We start from the raw sequence: 22,570 nt of genomic DNA on the forward strand, positions 1-22,570 counted from the left end.
ATACAGGCCGTAAATCTTATTGGGCTTGTGTGCCTATTTGCAAACTGAAAAAGCCGTTGTGGCTACTGCCTACATGTTGCAGCCATGTACAATTACAATTAACCCTTTCCTCCCCAGATCACAATTAACTCTTTCCTCCCCAGATATGAACCCCCCCCCCCCGGAAATCACCACTCTCCTGCCACAATTAGGCTTGGGGAGAGTCCTATATAGTTGTACCTTGGAAGTCGAACGGAATCCGTTCCAAAATGCTTGCAAACCAAGGCACGGCTTCCGATTGGCTGCAGGAAGCTCCTGCAGCCAATCCGAAGCCGCGGGGGACGCTCGGGTTCCAAAGAACACTCACAAACCGGAGAACTCACTTCCGGGTTTGCAGAATTCGGGAGCCAAAATGTTTGAGTCGCAAGGCGTTCATCAACCAAGGTAAGACTGTACTGGTTCCAGGTGAGTGAGCATATTGTGGCAGGAGAGTGGTGATTTCCGGGGGGGAGGGGAGGGTCATATCTGGGGAGGAAAGGGTTAATTGTGATCCCCCCAAATTGTCCCTCTGCAGTTGTATTTGGGTTTGGGAAACTCTGTTATTTTGGTTCCAGTAGAAGGATGTTGTTGTGTTGTTTTTTTTAAATTCTTATGGATACAGGCTAAAATTTCATCAGAATTAATGTCCGTAGAATTTGTGGTACACCATAAATTGTGTGCATGCTTACAGGCCCTGTAGCCTATAAAAGTACACATATTTTTGGAGCTCTTTGACAATTATGGATATGATAGGTATTGAGAAGAGTTAAACAGTGTCCGGTTACACACCTGATGTGTGTGTTCTTTTAACTAGGAAAACTATGGTTTTGATAAGATTGAAATTCGAGATAACGGTGATGGGATCAAGGCAGCGGATGTTCCTGTTGCGGCAGTGAAACACTACACTTCAAAAATAAGCTCATCTGAGGACCTTGAAAACTTGGCAACATACGGTTTCCGTGGTGAAGCTTTGGGTTCAATTTGTAGCATGTCTGAGGTAAAAGCCTAACATAGTTTCAGGTGCTTATTTGTTTGTGAATTATTCTGGATCGGCCTGAGTGCCGATCTCAGGTAAGGCTCTGTTAGTTTCAAATATTCCATAGTACTTTATCACATTTCTACATTTCACTCCGGGTACCATGTGTTGCCTTCAAACCTAAACTTCTGGATTCAATGTAGTAATTTAGAAGATGCTAACAAGGACACACCCATATACGTACAACATCCGTCAACGGAACTTAACCTTCTCGCGCAAAACAAGCTGACAGACTTGCTCTTAAGATTCTCTTTGTCTTAAACGACCTCGGCCCAGGGTACAAGAAGGAGCGTCTCCACCCCCATCGTTCTGCCCAGACACTGAGGTCCAGCTCTGAGGGCCTTCTGGCGGTTCCCTCACTGCGAGAAGTGAGGTTACAGGGAACCAGGCAGAGGGCCTTCTCGGTAGTGGCACCCTCCCTGTGGAACGCCCTCCCACCAGATGTCAAGGAAATAAACAACTATCTGACATCTGAAGGCAGCTCTGTTTAGGGAAGTTTTTAATGTTTGATGTTTTATTGTGTTTTTAATATTCTGTTGGGAGCCGCCTAGAGTGGCTGGGGAAACTCAGCCAGATGGGCGGGGTATAAATAATGAATTACCGTATTATTATTATTATTATGCATTGTATGTCCTTAGTCAGAGTTAGCAATCTGTCTCCCAGGTCCACAACTACTTTCTTTAGTCGCATCCACACCATTATTTTAAAACACATTTAACACACATTTAAAGCCCATGGTTTCCTCCCAATAATCCTGAGAACTGTAATTTACTCCTCACAGAATTACAATTCCCAGTACTCTTAACAAACTACAGCTCCCAAGTTTCCTTCCTTCCTTCCTTCCTTCCTTCCTTTCTTTTGAAGGGGATGTAACCATAGTTAAACTTCCCTTCTTGGAGATGGTGCAAATTGTCTTCCCATGAACAAAAACCACAGCTCTCACATGACAGTTTTTAATATTCTTTTGGGAGCTGCCCAGAGTGGCTGAGGAGGCCCAGCCAGATGGACAGGGTATAAGTAATTTATTATTATTATTATTATTATTATTATTATTATTATTATTGATAAAGTAGCACAGATTTGTACATGGTGTGTGCACAAAGGATGCTAAAGGAGGAGAGGAGGCGGCGGCGGCGAGTAAATGGGTATGGTGTTGTGTGTGGAAGGGAGAGTGAGGAGGACGGAGGAGGACGGAAAGGGGGCAAAGAGGATAATGTGTGCATGTAAAAGTGTGCTGCACAAAAGCAGAGAGAATATGACTGGGACTGGGGTGATATATCAGTGTATTGTCCAAAGCTGGTTTGAAGTCCATATTGTGATGCCAGTTTCGTAATTTTTGACCTGGCAATATATCGTGAATCATGATTTTTGCATAACACACACACACAAAATGTGAGAAAAGGCTTCGCTCGATTCCTGCAGCCCCCATTAACTCTAACGGCTCAGCTCTCCCCTCCTGCCTCACGCAAGAGGCAGCGAATCACAAGAGGAGGTGCTGGCAAAAATCACGATGTGGGAAAAAACCGTGAGCCCAGCCAATGCTCCGTCCTTATTGCAGACATGGTGATATATCGTATATTGTGACGTTTGGTTGGCGACATATTGCGAGGCTGAAAACCAGATCTCGCCTAGCCGTAGATAAGACACGGAAATAGGGGTGATCAATGTGCAAGGGAGAGTTGAGGAAAACTGAGGAGGAGGGTAGAGGAAAAAGGAGTGAAGGTGAAAATGGGGCGGGGGAAAGAGGGAATAGGAGGCATGGGATTGGGTTCAAAGATAAAAGGGTCTGCGGAAGAGGAGGTAGGGGGCGACCTCACAGCTACGCAGAAGGTGAGAAGGGTGCTGAGCAGCTGCAATGTGGGGGGGGGGGAGAAGGAGGTGGAGGATACAGGAAGCTACCCATAAAAGTGGTTTGGGTGCAAGGAGGGTTGCACAGAAAGGGGGAGCACATGGGTATTGGCGTGACGGCGAAAACAGCTTCACAGTGGGGCTGCAAAATGGAAGAGAGAAATCGCTTTGGGATTGGCAGGGGACAAGCGAGCTGAGTCATCGTATGGGGTAGCCAAGGGGAAGCTCCAGGCGATTAATATGTGGGAAGATGGCAGCAGGGATTGGCCAGCAGAAGATTTTGGAAGCTTCCGTTTGACGCCAGCACCTTCCGCTTCTAGGTCCTGATTACAACGAAGACTGCTTCTGACGATTTCAGCACCCAGTACCTGTTGGATAGAAGCGGTCACGTGACTTCTCAAAAGCCGTCTCATCTCGGACAAGGTAGGGCCGTTAACAGGATTTATGGGGAGGAATTCAGTATCGCACTCTTTGGACCATTCCATCTGCAGGAGCGTTTCGGCTGGCCAGAGAAAACAGTCCCTTTGCTCTCCTCCCATCGCGGGCTTGGCGGGGGTTTTGGGGGGAGAAGATTGGGGGGGAGGAGCTATGTTGCCCTAGTGGGAGCCCTTGGCTGGCTTCCACTTGCACTGGGTTAATTGAACCCAGGCCATTTTCAATACCGTATTGGCCTTGAATATAAGCCACACTTTTTACCCCCAAATTCCAACCATGAAAAGTGAAAAGTGCGGCTTAAATTCGCGACCTTACCAAAATTGGCTTTTACGACATCGCTGCTGAAACAGACATACGGTAAAACAAAAGAATGTTTTGTTGCCGATTTGCGAGCTTGAGACTGCTGTGCAATTAATTCTAATGTCATTCATCGCTTTCGATTGCGGGTCCTCTGTAGTACCCAAAGGATTTTCTTCTACATTTGCCATTTACGGGTGTGAGTGCCTGTGGAATTTTAAGGGAGCGGCTTATATTCGGGTATTGTCTCTCCCCACCCCCCTTGAATTTGAAAGGTGCGGCTTATTTACGGGTGCGGCTTATATTCAGGGCAATACGGTATTTGAAGGGGTCTTCTCTTCTAAACTGCTCATGGACCTCCTCTCCTCATATAATAATGGTAATAGTAGTAGTAGTAGTAGTATCAGTAGTAGTAACAACAACAACAACAACATTTGTATGCCGCCCATCTGACTGGGCCTATCCAAACTCTGAGATAATCTTCTGAGGCCCTTCTTCACGTGCCTCCTCCATGAGAGGTCTAGAGGGTGGCAACACGAGAACGGGGCCTTTTCTGCAGTGGCTCCACGTCTGTGAAATGCTCTCCTCAAGGAAGTTCGCCTGAGACCTTCATTATGCACCATTAGGCAGAAACGTTCCTCTTTCACCAGGCCTTTGGCTGATTGACATCCAATTCCCTTTTAAAATGTGATGGGGAGGGGGATATTAGGTTCTTCTTTTTTATTATTTTATTATGTCTTTTGTGTTTTTATACAGTGGTACCTCGGGTTAAGAACTCATTATTTTTCATGTTAACGGCAAGCAACAATAATATGGAAAACTCCGTGACACAACTAAACTATTCAGAATGTAAAACAGATCTTATTAAGGAGATTATATGCTCATTTGGGCCCACAGAGCTCGGGGACAGGAGAGATAAACATTGCTCAAATTTGCTGAACCAAAAGGAAATACAATTAGTATAGTAACTGATCTTGACTTGAATTTACATGTGCCCTTGTGCATGTCAAACATCTCATGCAAAAATGTCCCCCCCATTCAATTTCTGTACAAGTTTCACTTACACATCTTAGGACCCAAAGCCTTATATATTTTACAAACCCCTATAAAAGTCAAATATAGATGAAAGTTGGCATCCTAACACCATGGCATAACCAAATGTTAAGTGCAATAACATCTACAAAATCCGTGATTAAATGCAATAATGTGCAATTATTTTAGAGTTTGGAAGATTTAACCCCCCCCCCTTTAATATATAAAAAAAGGATATAAAAATGTCCTAATTTTCCAAAGCAGCAAACAACTTGCTGGTTTTTAAAACTGCTGTATCAGGTGAAAATCTTTCAGGGAGGGGGGATAACATTTGCAATGCTAGCACAACACCCCAAAACATGATGCTATATAAGTGACTTTACAGTTGAGGTGCAAGCAGATATGACTGCACAAGTGTTTGATGATCAGAGCGATAACATATTTACAAGCAAAATGGGAGGAGACACTATCATATTTAACAAGAAGATTCTTAAGATTTAACTGCTCTGATTTCTGTTTAGGCGACTCTCCACGCACCATGATTAAATTCCAGCATGGTACTCTATTTTACGAAGTACACGCCGTACCGGCTTAAAAGTCCTACCCTTTATAGATGCAACGTATAAAGTTACATTTAGGATTGCACCATGGTGAGGTTTTCATTTGTTAAAAAGGTGACTACCAGCAACCAGCAATAAAATCAAAGTGGTGTGCCATCAAAACACATCTATTTAGATGTAGATTATGTAGTAGAAACACGTTACATCTTTAGAGTATAATCCTGCCAGTTTTTTTACTATTATTATTATTATTAAACAATCATAGGAAATGAAATGATTGATGAGTGATTGCTATTATCGGAATACATCTTATTAACTGAGATGTGCCTAGCTTACCCTAGGTAAAGGTAAAGGGACTCCTGACCGTTAGGTCCAGTTGCGAACGACTCTGGGGTTGCGGCACTCATCTCAATTTACTGGCCAAGGGAGCCGGCATACAGCTTCCGGGTCATGTGGTCAGCATGACTAAGCCGCTTCTGGCGAACCAGAGCAGCGCATGGAAACACTGTTTACCTTCCCGCCAGAACAGTACCTATTTATCTACTTGCACTGGCGTGCTTTCGAACTGCTAGGTTGGCAGGAGCTGGGACCGAGCAATGGGAGCTCACCCCGTCGCAGGGATTCGAAACGCCGACCTTCCGATGGGCAAGCCCTAGGCTCAGTGGTTTAGACCACAGCGCCACCCGCGTCCCACTTACGCCCACTAGCTTACCCTACTTAAGCCCAATTCTCAGTTTTTAAAATACGGTTTCACTCCTGTGCTTAAGCTGCACCGACTGAGGAGCTATGGGATATGGCAGAAGGCCCTCACGCCAGTGCCTTCTCTGCCAATGAAACCATAGATACAATGCTACTACTACATGAGATATACAAGCATAAACTTATGGCAGCTAAACTGGCGCAGCTCCACCAGCATGACAGTCATGCCAGATTGGAGACATATTTATAATTATGATTATGATTATTAAAATTTGCAAACTGCCCTAGACCTGCAGGTCTCAGGGTAGTTCACAAGATAGAATCGCAGTGCAGTGGTACCTCAGGTTACAGACGCTTCAGGTTACAGATTCTGCTAACCCAGAAATAGTACCTTGGGTTAAGAATTTTGCTTCAGGATGAGAAAAGAAATTGTTCTCTGGCGGCGCAGTGGCAGCGGGAGGCCCCATTAGCTAAAGTGGTGCTTCAGGTTAAGAACAGATTCAGGTTAAGAATGGACCTCCAGAACGAATTAAGTTCTTAACCCGAGGTACCACTGTACTAATATGGGTACCAGTGGGAGGGAAATAGCATACATTGTTAGAGCCATGAGCACTTGGTCATCTTTGGCTTATGTCATATATCAAGTTAATCTTACTCTGTGGTTTTCCCCCCCTTTCTCCTTCTGGTAGGTACAACTGTAACTGTTCTGAAGCTGTTCAAGAATCTGCCTGTGAGAAAGCAGTTTTACTCAACAGATAAAAAACGTAAGGAAGAAATTAAAAAAATCCAGAAACTTCTGATGGCATACGGCATCATAAAACCAGAACTGAGGATCACATTTACACACAACAAGGTAACAAACACATTGTCTTCGAAATGACTAAGATGGCTGCACTATTTCAGTTGTATTTTTCAAACCTGAAGTTCTCCAAAGTTTAGATAAGGTCAGATTTCCGTGGCCCAAATCCAAAGAAAGTTAAATTAGGCACCTTAGGATTTCAGCAGAGCTTGAGCACAGCAAGGTTTCCCATTTGGGCACCTATTGCCTCCATTTTGAGATGGTGGCTTGCTATCCTGGCCAGAATAACGGGTGGCGGGAAAGGCTATTTCATTGGCTCTCTGGAGATGCAGCTGCCTTTGGTCTCTAGCACTACCCGTTTGGTCAGGCTTTGGCAATCCGGGTTGTTGCTGGGCTGCTGCCAACTCAAGAGTTTCCCCAACCTGTCGTGTTTCTTCATGCTAGCATACCATTGCCAGGAATTTGCCGCTGATTGCCACAGAGAATTTGTCACAGAGAGCCAGTGTGGTGTAGTGGTTAAGAGCGGAGGACTCGTAATCTGGGGAACCGGGTTCGCGTCTCCGCTCCTCCACATGCAGCTGCTGGGTGACCTTTTGCTAGTCTCACTTCTTGAAGTCTCTCAGCCCCACTCACCTCACAGAGTGTTTGTTGTGGGGGAGGAAGGGAAAGGAGAACGTTAGCCGCTTTGAGACTCCTTTGGGTAGTGATAAAGCGGGATATCAAATCCAAACTCCTCTTCTTCTTCTCTTCCCTTAATATATTTTTATTAACCAAAATTTATATTCTGCTTGTTTGTTAAAAAACAAAACACCTCTAAGCAACTGAAAATGATGCCCTGCTCATACACTGCTGTTGTCCTTAACTTTCTGCAAATCTGTGCAAAGCACTTCTTAGACTTGGTACCATTTTTAAAAGGGGATTGAGATGGTGGTGTGCTTTCGGAGGGGTTATTTCTGAATAGGTAGAAGTGCCCTACCTGTAGTCCATGACCATCATCTTTCCAGGCTTTGGTGAAGTTTTAAATAATCTTATTCTATAACGGTAAAAGTTACCCGCAACTCTCCTTGGATCTGTCTTGCGTTTGGAGGAAAGAACCTTCCTGGAAATAACTGCACTGTTATTTCCAAGACGAGAGTGACATCTAATGGTCAAGCTGAATTTGTCAAAGCAACTTGATGATGTTTGGGTTATTCCTTCAGAGAAGCTGAGTGCAGCTGGCTTAAACTGGTTCTGTTATCTCTTCTGTCAAGGGCATGCCAAAAGTAGGGCCAGAAAGAGCCAGGGTTTCTCTTTCTCTTTCTGTCTCTCTTTCCTTCTGGTGTGTGGTTCTGTACATAGTTTGCTTAGTGTTAAGGTTTAGACTTATTATAAGTTATTGTAAGCTTAAGTCTGCTGCAACTGGTTTTCTTATGGACAGTGCCAATCCTGAATGTATTGGATTTGTGACCATTATGCTCATTTGCCTTCAGTAGCAGCAAAGCGCTGCTGGATGAAATACAATTGCCTCCGGTCTATTTTGGAGGGAATATTACAATGTATTTTAAGTTTTTACTCTGCTAACTAGATGTTAGAATCCTGCTCTGGATCGAAATTGAGTAGAATTTCACGTCAGATAAATCGCAATGTTGCAAACCAGATATCGCCCAGCTCTAGCAGCCGGGCTGCCCTCATGCTTTACAAATGAGTTCTCCCTGAAGGACAGCAGCCTAGGGCTTGCCGATCAAAAGTTCGGCGGTTCGAATCCCCGCAACGGGGTGAGCTCCCGTTGCTCGGTCCCTGCTCCTGCCAACCTAGCAGTTCGAAAGCACATCAAAGTGCAAGTAGATAAATAGGTACCGCTCCGGCGGGAAGGTAAACGGCGTTTCCGTGCTCTGCTCTGGTTCGCCAGAAGCGGCTTAGTCATGCTGGCCACATGACCCAGAAGCTGTACGCCGGCTCCCTCGGCCAATAAAGCAAGATGAGCGCCGCAACCCCAGAGTCGTCCACGACTGGACCTAATGGTCAGGAGTCCCTTTACCTTTACCTATGTTCTTTTTATTTATTTTTATTTTTAAAAAACATTTATAAACCGCTTAATATTTTTAAAAAATCTCTTTAAGCGGTTAGACGAGCTGCTACAATTGTGTAAAAGTAGATGCCTGCATTGAATTCCTCGTTGCCAGTGGGGACCAGGTAATTAGTTAAATTCAAGACGAGAGACTCTTATTTCCCCCCACTCTTGTTTGATTTCAGTATGAGTAAATCAGAGTTATTTATAATAAGAAATCCTATCGAGGGGGGGGAGAGACATTGTACATGTTTATTGAGAGCCAAGGGGTCTTTTAAGACAGAGTACAGCTACTCACAATTGTGTGGGGATTTTTCTGTAGTGTTGACTCACCCCAAGTGATTTCTTGGGGGGGGGGTGTCACAGCTTGTGAAAATCACCACTTGTTCATTTACTTTGGTCGCATTGCGCTTGCTCTTATTGAATTTGTTTGACTCACCTGAGTAGTTGTGTAATGTCATCTGATGTGTGAACAATGGTAATTAATCGTGGACAAAAAGAAGATATTTATCCGTATTGAAAGGGTGGCAATGTGTCTGCGCTAGCGGGGGAAAGCAATTGAAGTGAACGCTATTGGAATAAGGTGAATGTTTTCCCAGTTGAGACATTTTATGGAAATGGCTTAACAAAAAAGTCCACGTTCATCATTTCAGCTCAAAAATCTAAACCAGGGAGTATCGGATACAGCCATAACCTTCATGATAATCTTGCAGAATCGCATCCTTCTAAAATGTTGAGAATAAAACAAGCGATCTATAACAATCCTTGTCCAAATATATTTATAATGAGGGAAATCCTATATAAATCAAGAACCAGTAAGAAGGAATGTTTTCAAACAGCGATTTGCAGCAAAGTACTAGGACTCAAAATGTTTTCATAGGTCAAGAGATTCTGTAACAGAAAAAAGACACATAATATGAATTCAGCTCTCTGTGGTGAGAATTGCATTTCTAAGTGTTAAATTGGAACTTTTGACAGGGCAGCTGTTAGTATTCAAAGCATTGCCCTTGAGACTTTTCAGCACTAGAGGGCAATCGTTAGCTACAGCATGAGTGGGAACAAGGCAAAAACAAATCACTAGAATCCATTGGCCTCTTCATTAACCAGTATATATACCGTATTTTTCGCACCATAGGGCACACCTGACCATAGGGCGCAGAGGGGGAAATCAAGGAAAAAAATATGACCCTCCCCCAAGCTCTGGGAGCAGCGGACAGGCTGCAGGCAGCCTGTACGCTTCTCCCAGACCTTCTTCCTGCTTTTGCGGGAGGTGGGGGAATTCTCTCGCAGAAGCCATGCGCTCTTTAAAGGGTGCGTGGCTCCTGTGGGCTTTTTTACGACGTAGGAGAAGGGACTGATGCGGCCAGTCAGTCCCTTCTCCCTCCGGGGGAAAAGCCCGCAAGAGCGCACGGAGCTTGTGCTCTTGGGGGCTTTTCCCGCCTGCCTCCCCCCTGCATTCGCTCCATAGGACGCACACACATTTTCCTTTGCTTTTTAGGAGGGAAAAAGTGCGTCCTATAGAGCGAAAAATATGGTGTATATATATATAGAGAGAGACAGGTGTGCTGCCTAAAAGCCTATCCTGAAGACCAAGGAATCCATAAAGGTTGATAGGGTGCTATTGAGAGAATCAGTAGGTGCGCAGACCTCGATCTCTGGATTCTCATGTTTAAAACCAGCCTCATTTTTCGTATACTTTGGTTGTTGAATGCCTTGCGACTCAAACATGTGGGCTCCCAAATTCCGCAAACCCAGAAGTAAGTGTTCCGGTTTGCGAACTTTTGGGGGAAGCCGAACATTCGACATGGCTTACGTAGCTTCCAGTTGAGTGCAGGACGCTCCTGCAGCCAATCAGAAGCCGCGCCTTGGTTTCTGAACGTTTTCGGAAGTCAAACGGACTTCTGGAACGGATTCTGTTCAAGAACCAAGGTACGACTGTATAAGGAAGTTTTGTGTGCAGTAAATAATTCCGTCGTGAGCCACAGGAGCTGTGAGGGATACAGAAATTGCCACTGATTATTGATCAGCTTTATGTGTTGTGTTATGTGTTCTGTCCATGATTGCGACAGAAGAGTCCCGTGAGCTCGCAGAGGCAGCTCCTAAAAACAAAAGAGCAGGAAGAAATGGCTTATGAGATAAATTATGAGGTAGCATAAAGTATTTTCAGGTAATGGGTACTTTAATAGCTAACTGAGGTGGTAGCGTAGTAGAAACCTTTAGCCCAGGGGTCGGCAACGTGCGGCCCATGAGCCAGATGCGGCCCAGGAAGACCGTTTTACCGGCCCCCGAGCCGCCCCCGAACCAAGCTGCCCTTTCAACGAGTCCCCTGTGCACTGCACTAAACCAGCATGGTGCGGGGACTCGCTGAGCGGCGTCAGAAATGGCATCTGCACATGTCCAGAAGCCAGAAATCGCTTCTGCGCAGGCGCAATTTTTGGCGTCTGGGCATGCGCAGAAGCGATTTCCGGTATCTGGACATGCGCAGATGCCATTTCCGGCATCATGCTGCTCCAGTCTGGCCCCCGGACGATCTCTGTGGGAGTGATCCAGCCCATGGCCGGTAAACCTTGCCGACCCCTGCTTTAGCCCCAAAACTTAGTGATTGTGTGAAGAAAATTAAGAAATTCACTTGTTGAAGCGTTATGGCTCGAACTGAGAGAAGCGTGAGGGAATCCTTCCTTAAACAGTGAGGCTCCCCATGAAAACCTTGTGGGTTTTGAAGAATGAGGTCTCTCTGGAATGACATGGGGGAATTGAAAGAATTTGGGGGGGTTGCTTTGTGTGACTAAAAGTGCCTTTCTGCTCTGCTCAAACATCACACCTTTAGGCCCATCCCTATAACTACTGTGAAAATTTATCACAGCTCTTTTAAAAGGATTTCCCACCCCCATCCTGCGGTCAAAGATATTCTGGTAAGAAAGCCTCTTTTTGGGTGTCTCATCATACAGTGGTAGCTAAGCTCAATGCAAAAAAGTAGGTGCAGTGCTTCCCTCCCCTAAAAAAAAATATTTAGGGGTACTCTCATTTTCCTACTCATGTTGAAATGCTGCCCTTCAATGAGGCCAAACTTAGAGTCACAAAATGTTTAGGGGTATGCTTACCCCTGCGTACCCCCCAGAGAAAAAGCACCGAGTAGGTGTACAGTGGTGCCTCGCAAGACGAAATTAATCCCTTCCGCGAGTCTCTTCGTCTAGCGGTTTTTTCGTCTTGCGAAGCAACCCTATTAGCGGCTTAGCAGATTAGCGCTATTAGTGGTTTAGCGGCTATCAGCGGTTTAGCAGCTATTAAAGGCTTAGCGGATTAGCGGCTAAAAGGCTATTAGCGGCTTAGCGGATTAGAAAAAGGGGGGGAGCGAAAAAAATTGGAACACTCGCAAGACGTTTTCGTCTTGCAAAGCAAACCCATAGGGAAAATCGTCTTGCGAAGCAGCTCAAAAACGGAAAACCCTTTCGTCTAGCGGGTTTTCCGTCTTGCGAGGCATTCGTCTTGCGAGGCACCACTGTATTTTATAACACGCTGAAAATAACGACAAGAAAAATAACAAACCTCTTGGTTCTTTTCAACCCCCCCTGCACATTTTCTGTGTTGTCAAACAATATCGGTCAAATTACCCCTTTCATTTCTTGACATTTTATTGTCTCGTACTGAAAGAACCGTCCATTTTGTTTACGTGTTAAATGAAGACTTTTTGCACAATCAATCGGTGTTGCCACAAGCTTACATTTTATTTATTTATTTCCAGACAAAAGTGGATATAGAGGCTTACCAGTCTACTTGGAAGTTTCCTGGTCGCTGCCCTTTACAAATTTAGGGTGATTTTTTTGTTTTGTTTTTGTTTGAAATGTTTTGTTTGCATTAGCAGTAAATAATGGCTTGCTTAACAGATCAACCCTTGACGGGACTATTGCTATTTTGACAACTTGGATTAGCTTGTGCCTCATGTGTTTATGAAGGTTTATCCTGCCAAGACATTCTTTGAATGCTGATAATGTCGATACTCCTGCCAGTATGGTTATGTTAGAAAGAGGTATTTTCCCTCTTTCGTCACCATGTTCCTTGAAAGCCAACTGAATATTGAGGTGGCCACAGGGAGATAATTTACTGAAGTATTTGTTAGTTAGTTTGGTGTTTTTTTAAAAAATAAATAAATATCGATGTTCTTGTGGACAACAGAAAGTTGAGAATATTGGGTGTTTAAAAGGCAAGAATTAAAGAATGTTAAAAAAAATAGCTTGCCATATTCTAAATACCTGGAAACGACTAATTTCACCCTATAAAAGAGTGCTGCACCTTGAAATCTGAGCTCTCTCATTGGTTGTTGCTAAAGATAGCTTCAAATTCTTTGCTATTTAAAATCTTAGGAATAATTTATGCACATAAACTATATGTACTTCCGTACTATATTAGCTATGTAGGCATTTTATTTGAATGAGTTCTAATTATTATTTTAAGGTATTTATTTTGTTGTCTTGTGACAGTTGTAGTGAAGGGCAGCATGGAAGTAACTTCCGTTAGTCCATCTCAAATCTTCTGTCTGCAGAATTCTTTAATCTGGTGTAAGGAAATACTATATATAGCACACATAGCACAAACTCTAATTGATAATTCCATTCCAGCTATTTGTAACACTTCAGAAATAGCACTGAAAATAATACGAGATTGTGTTGCTACCTAGGAAGCGCTAACAGTTGTAGAGGCAACTTGGAGAGTGATAATGAGCTGTCACCTGTGCCAACCTGCTCACATTTTGCAGTAAAACATCTTCAGGAAATAAATTAGACCACTCAGTAGCTGGAAATTTTGAGCTCCTGTTGCCTGTGTTTACCAGGTGTAAGGTAAAAGATAAAGGACCCCTGGACAGTTAAGTCCAGTCAAAAGTGACCATGGGGTTGCGACGCTCATCTTGCTTTCAGGCAGAGGGAGCTGGCGTTTGTCCGCAGACAGCTTTCCAGGTCATGTGGCCAACATGACTAAATTGCTTTTGGTGCAACGGGACACCGTGACGGAAACCAGAGCGCACAGAAATGCCGTTTACCTTCCCGCCGGAGCGGTACCTATTTATCTACAGTGGTTAAGAACTTAATTCGTTCTGGAGGTCCGTTCTTAACCTGAAGCACCACTTTAGCTAATGGGGGGTCCCTTGCTGCTGTGCCGCCGCTGCGCGATTTCTGTTCTCATCCTGAAGCAAAGTTCATAACCCGAGGTACTATTTCTGGGTTAGCAGAGTCTGTAACCTGAAGCGTCTGTAACCCTAGGTAACACTGTGCTTGCACTTTGACGTGCTTTTGAACGGCTAGGTTGGCAGGAGCTGGGAGAGAGCCAACATGAGCTCACCCCGTTGCGGGGATTCGAACCGCCAACCTTCTAATCGGCAAGCCCAAGAGGCTCAGTGGTTTATACCACAGCGCCACCCACGTGCTACCAGGTGTATGGGGTGTTAGGGGAAGGGTAGTACCTCTGGTGGGGGACATGTCATGCTCCTTCTGGGATAGTTCGTCCTCCTGTGGTCCCCACCCTGCCCTCAGCTCTCACCTGTGGCTCCTAGAAGCTGTGAGCATGTGATGGTAGCCACACCCTGGGAAACAGCTTCGACTGGCTGCCTACATCAGGTGAGGTTAGCCAATGAGTGTCAAACCCTCAGTGAGTTAGGGACTTACACTGCTTGGGAAGATAGGCTTCAGCGGATTGAGTGGATGAGATCGGTGGCGCCTTATATGCTTCCTTCCAGCAACACCTTCCACCAAGCTGGTGCCAAACATATTGCTCTGCTTTCCTTTGGATCGATATCAGTGAGGCGAGGCCTTGTTTTCTGGAGAGGCCAGGACCTCCATACAAACTGCCCAGGCTTGCGCCTCACAGAGGTCCCTTTGGTGCTGTTTGACTTCACCCCTGGAGGTGCACTCCATTCTTATCTTAAGGCAACTTAAGTGCAAGGAACTGACTTTGAAGAGGTGGAGAGAACAAGGAAGGGCCTGTTTGTATGATTCACTGGCCCTGTAAGCAAGTGATCAGAGGAGCCGGCTGAGCTGTAGGCCAGAAACAAACATGTCTACCTGAGGAGTAAAGGTAAAGGGACCCCTGACCATTAGGTCCAGTTGTGGTCGACTCTAGGGTTGCGGCGCTCATCTCGCTTTATTGGCCAAGGGAGCCGGCATACAGCTTCCAGGTCATGTGGTCAGCATGACTAAGCTGCTTCTGGCGAACCAGAGCAGTGCACGGAAACGCCGTTTACCTTCCCGCCAGAGTGGTACCTATTTATCTACCTGCCCTTTGACGTGCTTTCAAACTGCTAGGTTGGCAGGAGATGGGACCGAGCAATGGGAGCTCATCTCGTCACAGGGATTTGAACAGCTGACCTTCTGATCGGCAAGTCCTAGGCTCTGTGGTTTAACCCACAGCACCACCCACGTCCCTGAGGAATAGTTTGTGCTACTATGGCAGATTGGGAAAATGTCTCCATAATGGCTGCACCCTGGCAGTTGCATGTACGGCCTCCTCCTACATTCGTGCAATAGTTCATCCACATAGCATCTCTGTGGGCGTCTTCTGGTTGCATTCTTGGTGAAACCTCTGGCTAGCGTGAAGAGGCCTAGCTTAGCAACCTTGCTGAAGCTAAGCCGCCCTGGATCTGCTCAGTCACCTGGCTAGGGAACTGCTTGGAGGCCACATGTGTGCTGCCTTGGCTTCGATGGCAGAAGGGCGGTGGGATAAAGAACAGGTAAAAACAGTACAAGCGTTGGCTCTCAAAGACTGAACAGCTATATATCTAGCAGCTTTTGTTGGTTGATGGTTGGCTTGACAAAAACAGGATACTTTCACTGCATTGTGGTTATTGAGGACCGTGAATGTCGCAATTCCCTTCAACTTCATGCTCAATAGGACTTCCAGTTGTTTCATTCTTTCTTTCTTTTAGCATTATTCTTTTTATTTGTTTATTTAGATTGTTTCTTAGGAGAGCCGAGGTGGAGAACTTAGGTGCTCTGGAACATCTGCCTCTCTGTGTGGCTTCTTTTAACTCTGTCATTTCTCATATTAGCATGTTCCAATCTTTTGGACCTTTTCACTCCCCTCTCTTGAGTTTGTGAAGAAAGGAGGCGATCATTTCTTGATGCCCGGGAGTGGCTCATTTCCCCCATAGCAGGGGAGCAGACTGTTTTCAGTCAATGTTTCTGCCTTGGAACTTACTCTGCAAAGGTCCCTTCCAAGGCAGTATGAATGGAGGGAAATGTTTTGCGTAAGAAAAAAAAGACCCGTGCATTCCCATGTGAAAAAGGAGAAAGGGAGCATGTTTAATAGAACCAGAAAAGAACTTATTGATTGGTTAGTAAATGTGCGAGAGATGGACACCTGTCTACTAGGAAATGACTGAGACCAACTCATCTTACTCTCCCAGCTGTTCAATATTCGATGTAACAACTCCCCCCACCCCCACCCAAAAAACAGGTTGAATTTGAAGTGCTGACCTAAAGGTGGAATGTTTTGTATCATGTTACCAATTCCTTGAGTCATCTAGTTTCTCATCCATTGCATTTTTCAAATGACAGCACATCATTTATAGCAGAAATGTTGTATCAGCTGCTCGCATATATAGTATGCGGTACCTGTTGAAATTCTTGTCTTCAGGTCTTATAGGTCATAGTCAGACATTGCAGGCAGGGACTGCATAGATTGGAGTCCTGTGAGTGTGTTTTGCAATTTTTCGAAAGAGAACGGACTTGCTTTCCACCGGTGTCCAGGAGAATCAGAGGGAGCTGCAGAAACATCCAATGATGCCTTCGTTTTACTGCTTGCTTGCCTTGCAGTGTCACTGCTGGACACAAAGATCTGTCCTCCATTGCTCCCCCAGAAAACAAAACAGTTGCTCTTGAAATGGTTGAGGCAAAGCTCAGTTGCTGTGCTGGCTGCCCATTAAAAAAACCCAATCAGTATGCATGACATGAGTGCTTTCCCCCCTTTGTGCAGGAAAATGCAAGCAGCAAACTATCCTGCCCCTCTACATTTTCCCTGTTCTTTCTGATTTTACTGGATCCTACTCTTTAGGAGTCCAAATTGTTTCTCCCTCCCACAGATGCACACCATGTATAGGCTAATGTGAATCCGCACACATCTCTTGCCTGTTTTCAGCTATCGAGTTATTTGGGGACATTCAGGAAATGCTTTAAAAAAGACAAATGGACCAGGGCAGTGTTTCCTTGATCACTTAGGTTAGAGCGCAAAACATCTAAATGGGTTGGGTTCAGACATTCACCATTTGGACTTTCAGCTTGGGCCAGATTGTTCTTTTTCTCGGGCGATTCCACTAAAAGTAGTAGAATCATAAAGAGGCCACGAGGCTCATCTATTCCAAACTCCCTGCAGTGCGGGAATATTTTACTCAATGTGGGGCTTGAACCCACAACCCTGAAATTAAAAGAGTCTCATGCTGTGCCGGCTGAGCTAATAATAATAATAATAATAATAATAATAATAATACAGTGGTACCTCGGGTTACATACGCTTCAGGTTATACGCTTCAGGTTACATACGCTTCAGGTTACAGACTCCACTATCCCAGAAATACTGCTTCAGGTTAAGAACTTTGCTTCAGGATGAGAACAGAAATTGTGCTCTGGCAGCGTGGCAGCAGCAGGAGGCCCCATTAGCTAAAGTGGTGCTTCAGGTTAAGAACAGTTTCAGGTTAAGAACGGACCTCCAGAACGAATTAAGTACTTAACCCGAGGTACCACTGTAATAAAATCTTCATCTTATCAGAAGAATGAAACCTGACACCTAACAATACAACCTGCTTTTGAACTGTGTGATCTTCAGTGGCAGATACATAATAATTGGCAGAAATTGAGGGTCATCTTATACACGGAAAGCAGAGGTGTGACGGGCGATTGGAGGCATCAGGAGATTTGCAGCAGTGATTGGGCGTGTGATTTGTTGCTGTGGCAAGGTCTGTTGGTGATTGGCTGTGGTTGCATCAAGTGGGCACAGGTGGTCTTTTGGCTGCGAGCGTGCAGATGATTGGTAGTCGCAGCAATTTCCATCCCCCCAGCAACTCTGGCAATCTCCTCCCCAAAAAAAGCTCAACAACTTTGCTGACCACCAAAATAGGGGTCATCTTATACATGGGGGCGTGTTATACACGGGAAAAATACAGTATATGCACATGTATGTAAAGATTAAAAAGTGGGGGGGGGCCCAAAACGCAATAAAGTGCAACACTTTCTGTCACACTTCTTTGCATTATTTAATACATTATCTGCTAACTTTAATCCATGAAAGCATGAAAGCTAATGCCACCGAAAGACTGTTAGTCTTTTAAGATGCCGCAAGATGCTTCACTGTTCAAAATAAGAAATGTCTTTAGCTAACTCAAACAAGCGGACTTGTGGAGGGAAACCTTTTTCGTGTCGTGTTCTTCAATCTGTTTCATATGCAGTGGAACAAGGGAATCATAGCTTCCTTGCTAAGATTTGTATGGTTGGGGTTTTTTTTTTTTTTGCTAAACTTCGCTAGAGGGAAGAGCTCGCTGTCTGGAGGCTCAGTACTCTCCCACCACTTCATTTTCAGATTTTTGGCAGTCTCTTTCAGTAGCTAGCTACCCTGCCAAAGGCTTCTCCGTCACCTGCTCCCACAGAATACCTCCCCCTTTGAGAGGAAAGGTTTAGATGAGCAAGGAGAAATTTGAGTATGACAATGTTGACAGAATTTGCTCTGAAGACTGACAGTGGGGAAATCTAATAGAAAACAGATCTTCCCAAGGCCTGCAAGAGAGTGCGGGTGATGCTGAGAAGGTGTCCATAAAGAATAAAATGTGGCTCACCTGATTAGTAATGCTGCTCTTCAGTGAGCTGGGATTTATAATTGAGCACCATTCAGGTAAACAACAAATAATTTTTTTTTAAAAGCAACCCCTGCTTGTTAATTGAGGGTGCAGAATTCCTTATCTCTGGAATTTACAAGTACTTGCAGTGCTTCTGTAGGACCAAGCAAACTCCTGATGGAGGTATTATTTTTCACCCCGGCATTAGCTTTCAGTACTACACATGGCTGCGTCTGCTTGTAACTTTTTAACACAGGATTCTAAAGTTAGGCTCTTTAAAACGGGGGAGGCCATCTGGCAAGCCCGTAGGCCAGATCCTGGGCCCTGAAGCGGCCTACCCTGGCTAGAAACGGTGGTCCGTCCCCCCAACGTAAATGTGTGAAGGTATTTTTACACTGGAACTCCTTGCAGGTTGAGGAGGGTTCAGCGCTCATACAGATTTTTGTATTTGCATAATGGGCCTACAGGACGAAGTAAGCCGTACAAAAAAAAGTCTTTGCAAACGTTCGTTCGTCTTCTGTGGAACCACTCGCGGGACAATGATCTATGTGGAGATAGAATGACTGCCGAAATCATTCCCTTAAGGGAGAGGAAACAGTTGATCTTCCATGTTTGTGTTCAGTAGTAGCATACATATCCTAAAACAAATTGGTTTTACTTGAACAAGTATAGAATTCCATGAGGTAAAAGGTAAAGGTAAAGGACCCCTGGACGGTTAAGTGGAGTCAAAGGCGACGATGGGGTTGCGGTGCTCATCTCGCTTTCAGATTGAGGGAGCTGACGTTTGTCCACAGAGAACTTAGCATGACTAAACCGCTTCTGGCACAACGGAACACAATGACAGAAACCAGAGCGCACGGAAACGTCGTTTACCTTCCTGCCACAGTGGTACCTATTTATCTACTTGCACTGGCGAGCTTTCGAACTGCAGGAGCTGGGGCCAAGCAACTGGAGCTCACTCCCTCACAGGGATTCAAACTGATGACCTTCCAATCGGCACGCTCAAGTGGCTCAGTGTTTTAGACCACAGCGCCACCCGCTCCCGGAGAATTCCATGAATTGTGACATAATTAAAGGGAAGACACATTTTATATAATGAATAAGCGAACGAGCTGTGCTTTCTCTTCTTACACTTCCAAGGTTTCTTCAGATATGCCGAGTAATTCATCTCCCCTCTGGAGAAAAGTATGAATGCATGGTGCAATTTTCCATGCACTAGTGTGATGTTTACCTGGGATAGATTTACTGCATGGGAAAAGCTAGATTTTTCTGTCTGGGGAGAAAACTAACAAATGAATTAGGCCTAGCAGGAGATATTAACACAGCCTCTTCTATAATTGTTTTCTCAATTTATAGGACATTGAGCTTGTTTACACATACAGTGGTACTTTGGTTTACAACCATAATCCGTTCCAGAGGTCTGTTTGTAAACCAAAACAGGTTGTAACCCAAGACGCGCTTTCACCAATGGGTCCTCGTAATCCAAAAAAATGGGTTGTAATCCAAAAAAGGTTGCAAACCGGGACATGCACTTCCGGGTTTGACGTGTTTATAATCCAAAATGTATGCAAACCAAGATGTAAGCAAACCAAGATACCACTGTACTGCTAACCATGGTTTAGCAGCTAAACGTTAGCACTACATAGACAAGACTCGGGGGGCCTAGACAAAGTGTTCTTGTACACAATCCCTTCCCTCTGCTGTCTGTGAAGATTACTTTCAGTTTCAAGGACACTTTGTTTGTTGTGTACAAACCAAGAATCCTGGTTTCAAACAAACAATAGTAGAGCCAGCTCTATAACCTGTGATTCGTAACTTGGGTTTAGTAACTAAACATGGTTCGTTTTAAATCAGGATTCTTAGTTAACCCATATTAAACCATGATTCTTTGAAACTGGAGGTAATTTTGGCAGAAGGTCTTTCTCATTTATATAGGAGGAAGAAGGGGAAGGAAGAACATGCAACCCTGATGCTTCCTGTCTCACTGAGGGTTGTCCACTAAACCATGGCTTAGTGCTACTTGAGACCCAGCCATTGCCACAGATTACAACTCAGTTTTTGTTGCATATTAAGTGTTTGTTTGCATAGAACAGATGAATCAGTTAAGATTCTGTAGTGCTGTGCAAGTATATAAAGAAACAAGAATAGATTCTATTCTGTCATTCAGTACTGAACAGTTAGCATTGCCTCAGTGGCCTGGTATGCACCTAACACTAAGCCAAACTTTGACTTATTGTGAACAAGCAAGTGTGCTGGTGCACATGGAGAAAATTGCAGCTGTTTGGTACTTCCATGCAACCATGAGCTAAGCCATGGTTTGCCTTAGTGTTGTGTCCAAACTTGCTTATAGTGAGGCAAACCATAAATCCAGGTTTGGACATAGCACTTAAGTAAACTATGGCTCAGCTTTTGCGAACATGGCAGCAGGAGAGAGGGAAGAGGAGACTTGTGACAGTTTTTTTCCTGTGCATGAGTAAGCTTGCTTACTCATGGTACTTTGATATTGTGTTACATGTGAACAAGGCCTTTTTATATGCTTTTGTTTTTAATATGGGCTTTTCTAATAATATATCAGTGTTTGCTTCTTCAGAGCATGATTCTGGTACTTACAAATTCCTTGCAGAAGTCATAATGGTTCCCATTTTTCTCTTTTCTTTCCAATTTTTTATATTATTATTATATAATTATGCCACCTATTCAAAAATGTATTCTGGGTTGTTCACAAAGGATGTGTACTCAAATCACGAAGCTTATATAAAAATTATATTAAGACAACCAGGACACCTGGAAACAAAGTCTTACGAAGGGCAGTTGAGGGAATTGGGTATGCTTAGCTTGGAGAAGACTGAGAGGTGATAGCCATCTTCAAATAACTGAAGGGCTGCCACATGGAAGATTGAGCCAGCTTGTTTTCTACTGCTCCAGAGAGTAGGACATGGACCAATGGATTCAAATTACAAGAAATGAGATTCTGACAAAACATTAGAAAGAACTTTCTGACAGAAAGAGCTGTCAAAACAGTGGAATGGTCTACCTTGGAAAGTCTACCTTCTTTGAAAGTTTTTAAGCAAAGGTTGAGAGGGACGCGGGTGGTGCTGTGGGTTAAACCACAGAGCCTAGGACTTGCCGATCAGAAGGTTGGCGGTTCGAATCCCCACGACGGGCTGAGCTCCCGTTGCTCGGTCCCTGCTCCTGCCAACCTAGCAGTTCGAAAGCACGTCAAAGTGCAAGTAGATAAATAGGTACCGCTCCGGCGGGAAGGTAAACGGCATTTCCATGCGCTGCTCTGGTTCACCAGAAGCGGCTTAGTCATGCTGGCCACATAACCCGGAAGCTGTATGCCGGCTCCCTCGGCCAATAAAGCAAGATGAGCGCCGCAACCCTAGAGTCGACCACGAGTGGACCTAATGGTCAGGGGTCCCTTTACCTTTACCTTAAGCAAAGGTTGGATAACCATCTGTCAGGGATTCCTTAGCTGTGATTCTTGCATTGCAGGGGACTGGACTAGATGACTCTTGTGGTCATTTCCAACACTACATTCTGTCAGAAATAAGCATCAGCATAAAAATAGTTCAATCACCAGAAGACATCCTCCTTTTCACAAGTGTGAAGTTGTGTCTGTTTTGAGAGGAACTTTCATGCTCATCTTTAAGATTTTGTTTTACAATGTTTGCATCTACTTAAGGATCTAAAATGGACTTCCGCTAGGACACAGTTGTCCTAGGTGGCAAGTATCTCTCTCTTTTTGCCCTGCTTGTAAATATACTATTTCTTTATCGCCTCTCTTGTTATTATTTTAGTCTCCTTAATCCAGGAAGGAAGAGTGCAGTGCCTACAAAATATAGTTAGGTTATTCTCTTCTGGATTGAAAAGGGACGGACAAATAACTTTGATATGTCAAACAAGTGCAAAACAGTTTATGCTGTTAACTAATTGGCAGCTTACAAAACGTACTTTGAAACAGCAAAAGTTTTCAAGGGTTGGAGGG

General features: G+C 44.4%; 1 protein-coding gene across 1 annotated transcript in view; it reads left to right on the top strand.

Annotated features, from left to right (window-relative positions):
* The window catches only part of PMS1 (PMS1 homolog 1, mismatch repair system component), a 50,190-nt gene that overhangs the window by 7,257 nt on the left and 20,363 nt on the right, over positions 1-22,570 (top strand). The window contains exons 3-5 of the mRNA XM_082236829.1: positions 833-1,015; positions 3,223-3,325; positions 6,615-6,778. Of these exons, the coding sequence (XP_082092955.1) occupies positions 833-1,015; positions 3,223-3,325; positions 6,615-6,778 (450 nt within the window). The remainder of the gene's footprint in view (positions 1-832; positions 1,016-3,222; positions 3,326-6,614; positions 6,779-22,570) is intronic.

The sequence above is a fragment of the Podarcis vaucheri genome (genome assembly GCF_965113315.1).
Source record: "Podarcis vaucheri genome assembly, chromosome: 1".
Taxonomy (NCBI): domain Eukaryota; kingdom Metazoa; phylum Chordata; class Lepidosauria; order Squamata; family Lacertidae; genus Podarcis; species Podarcis vaucheri.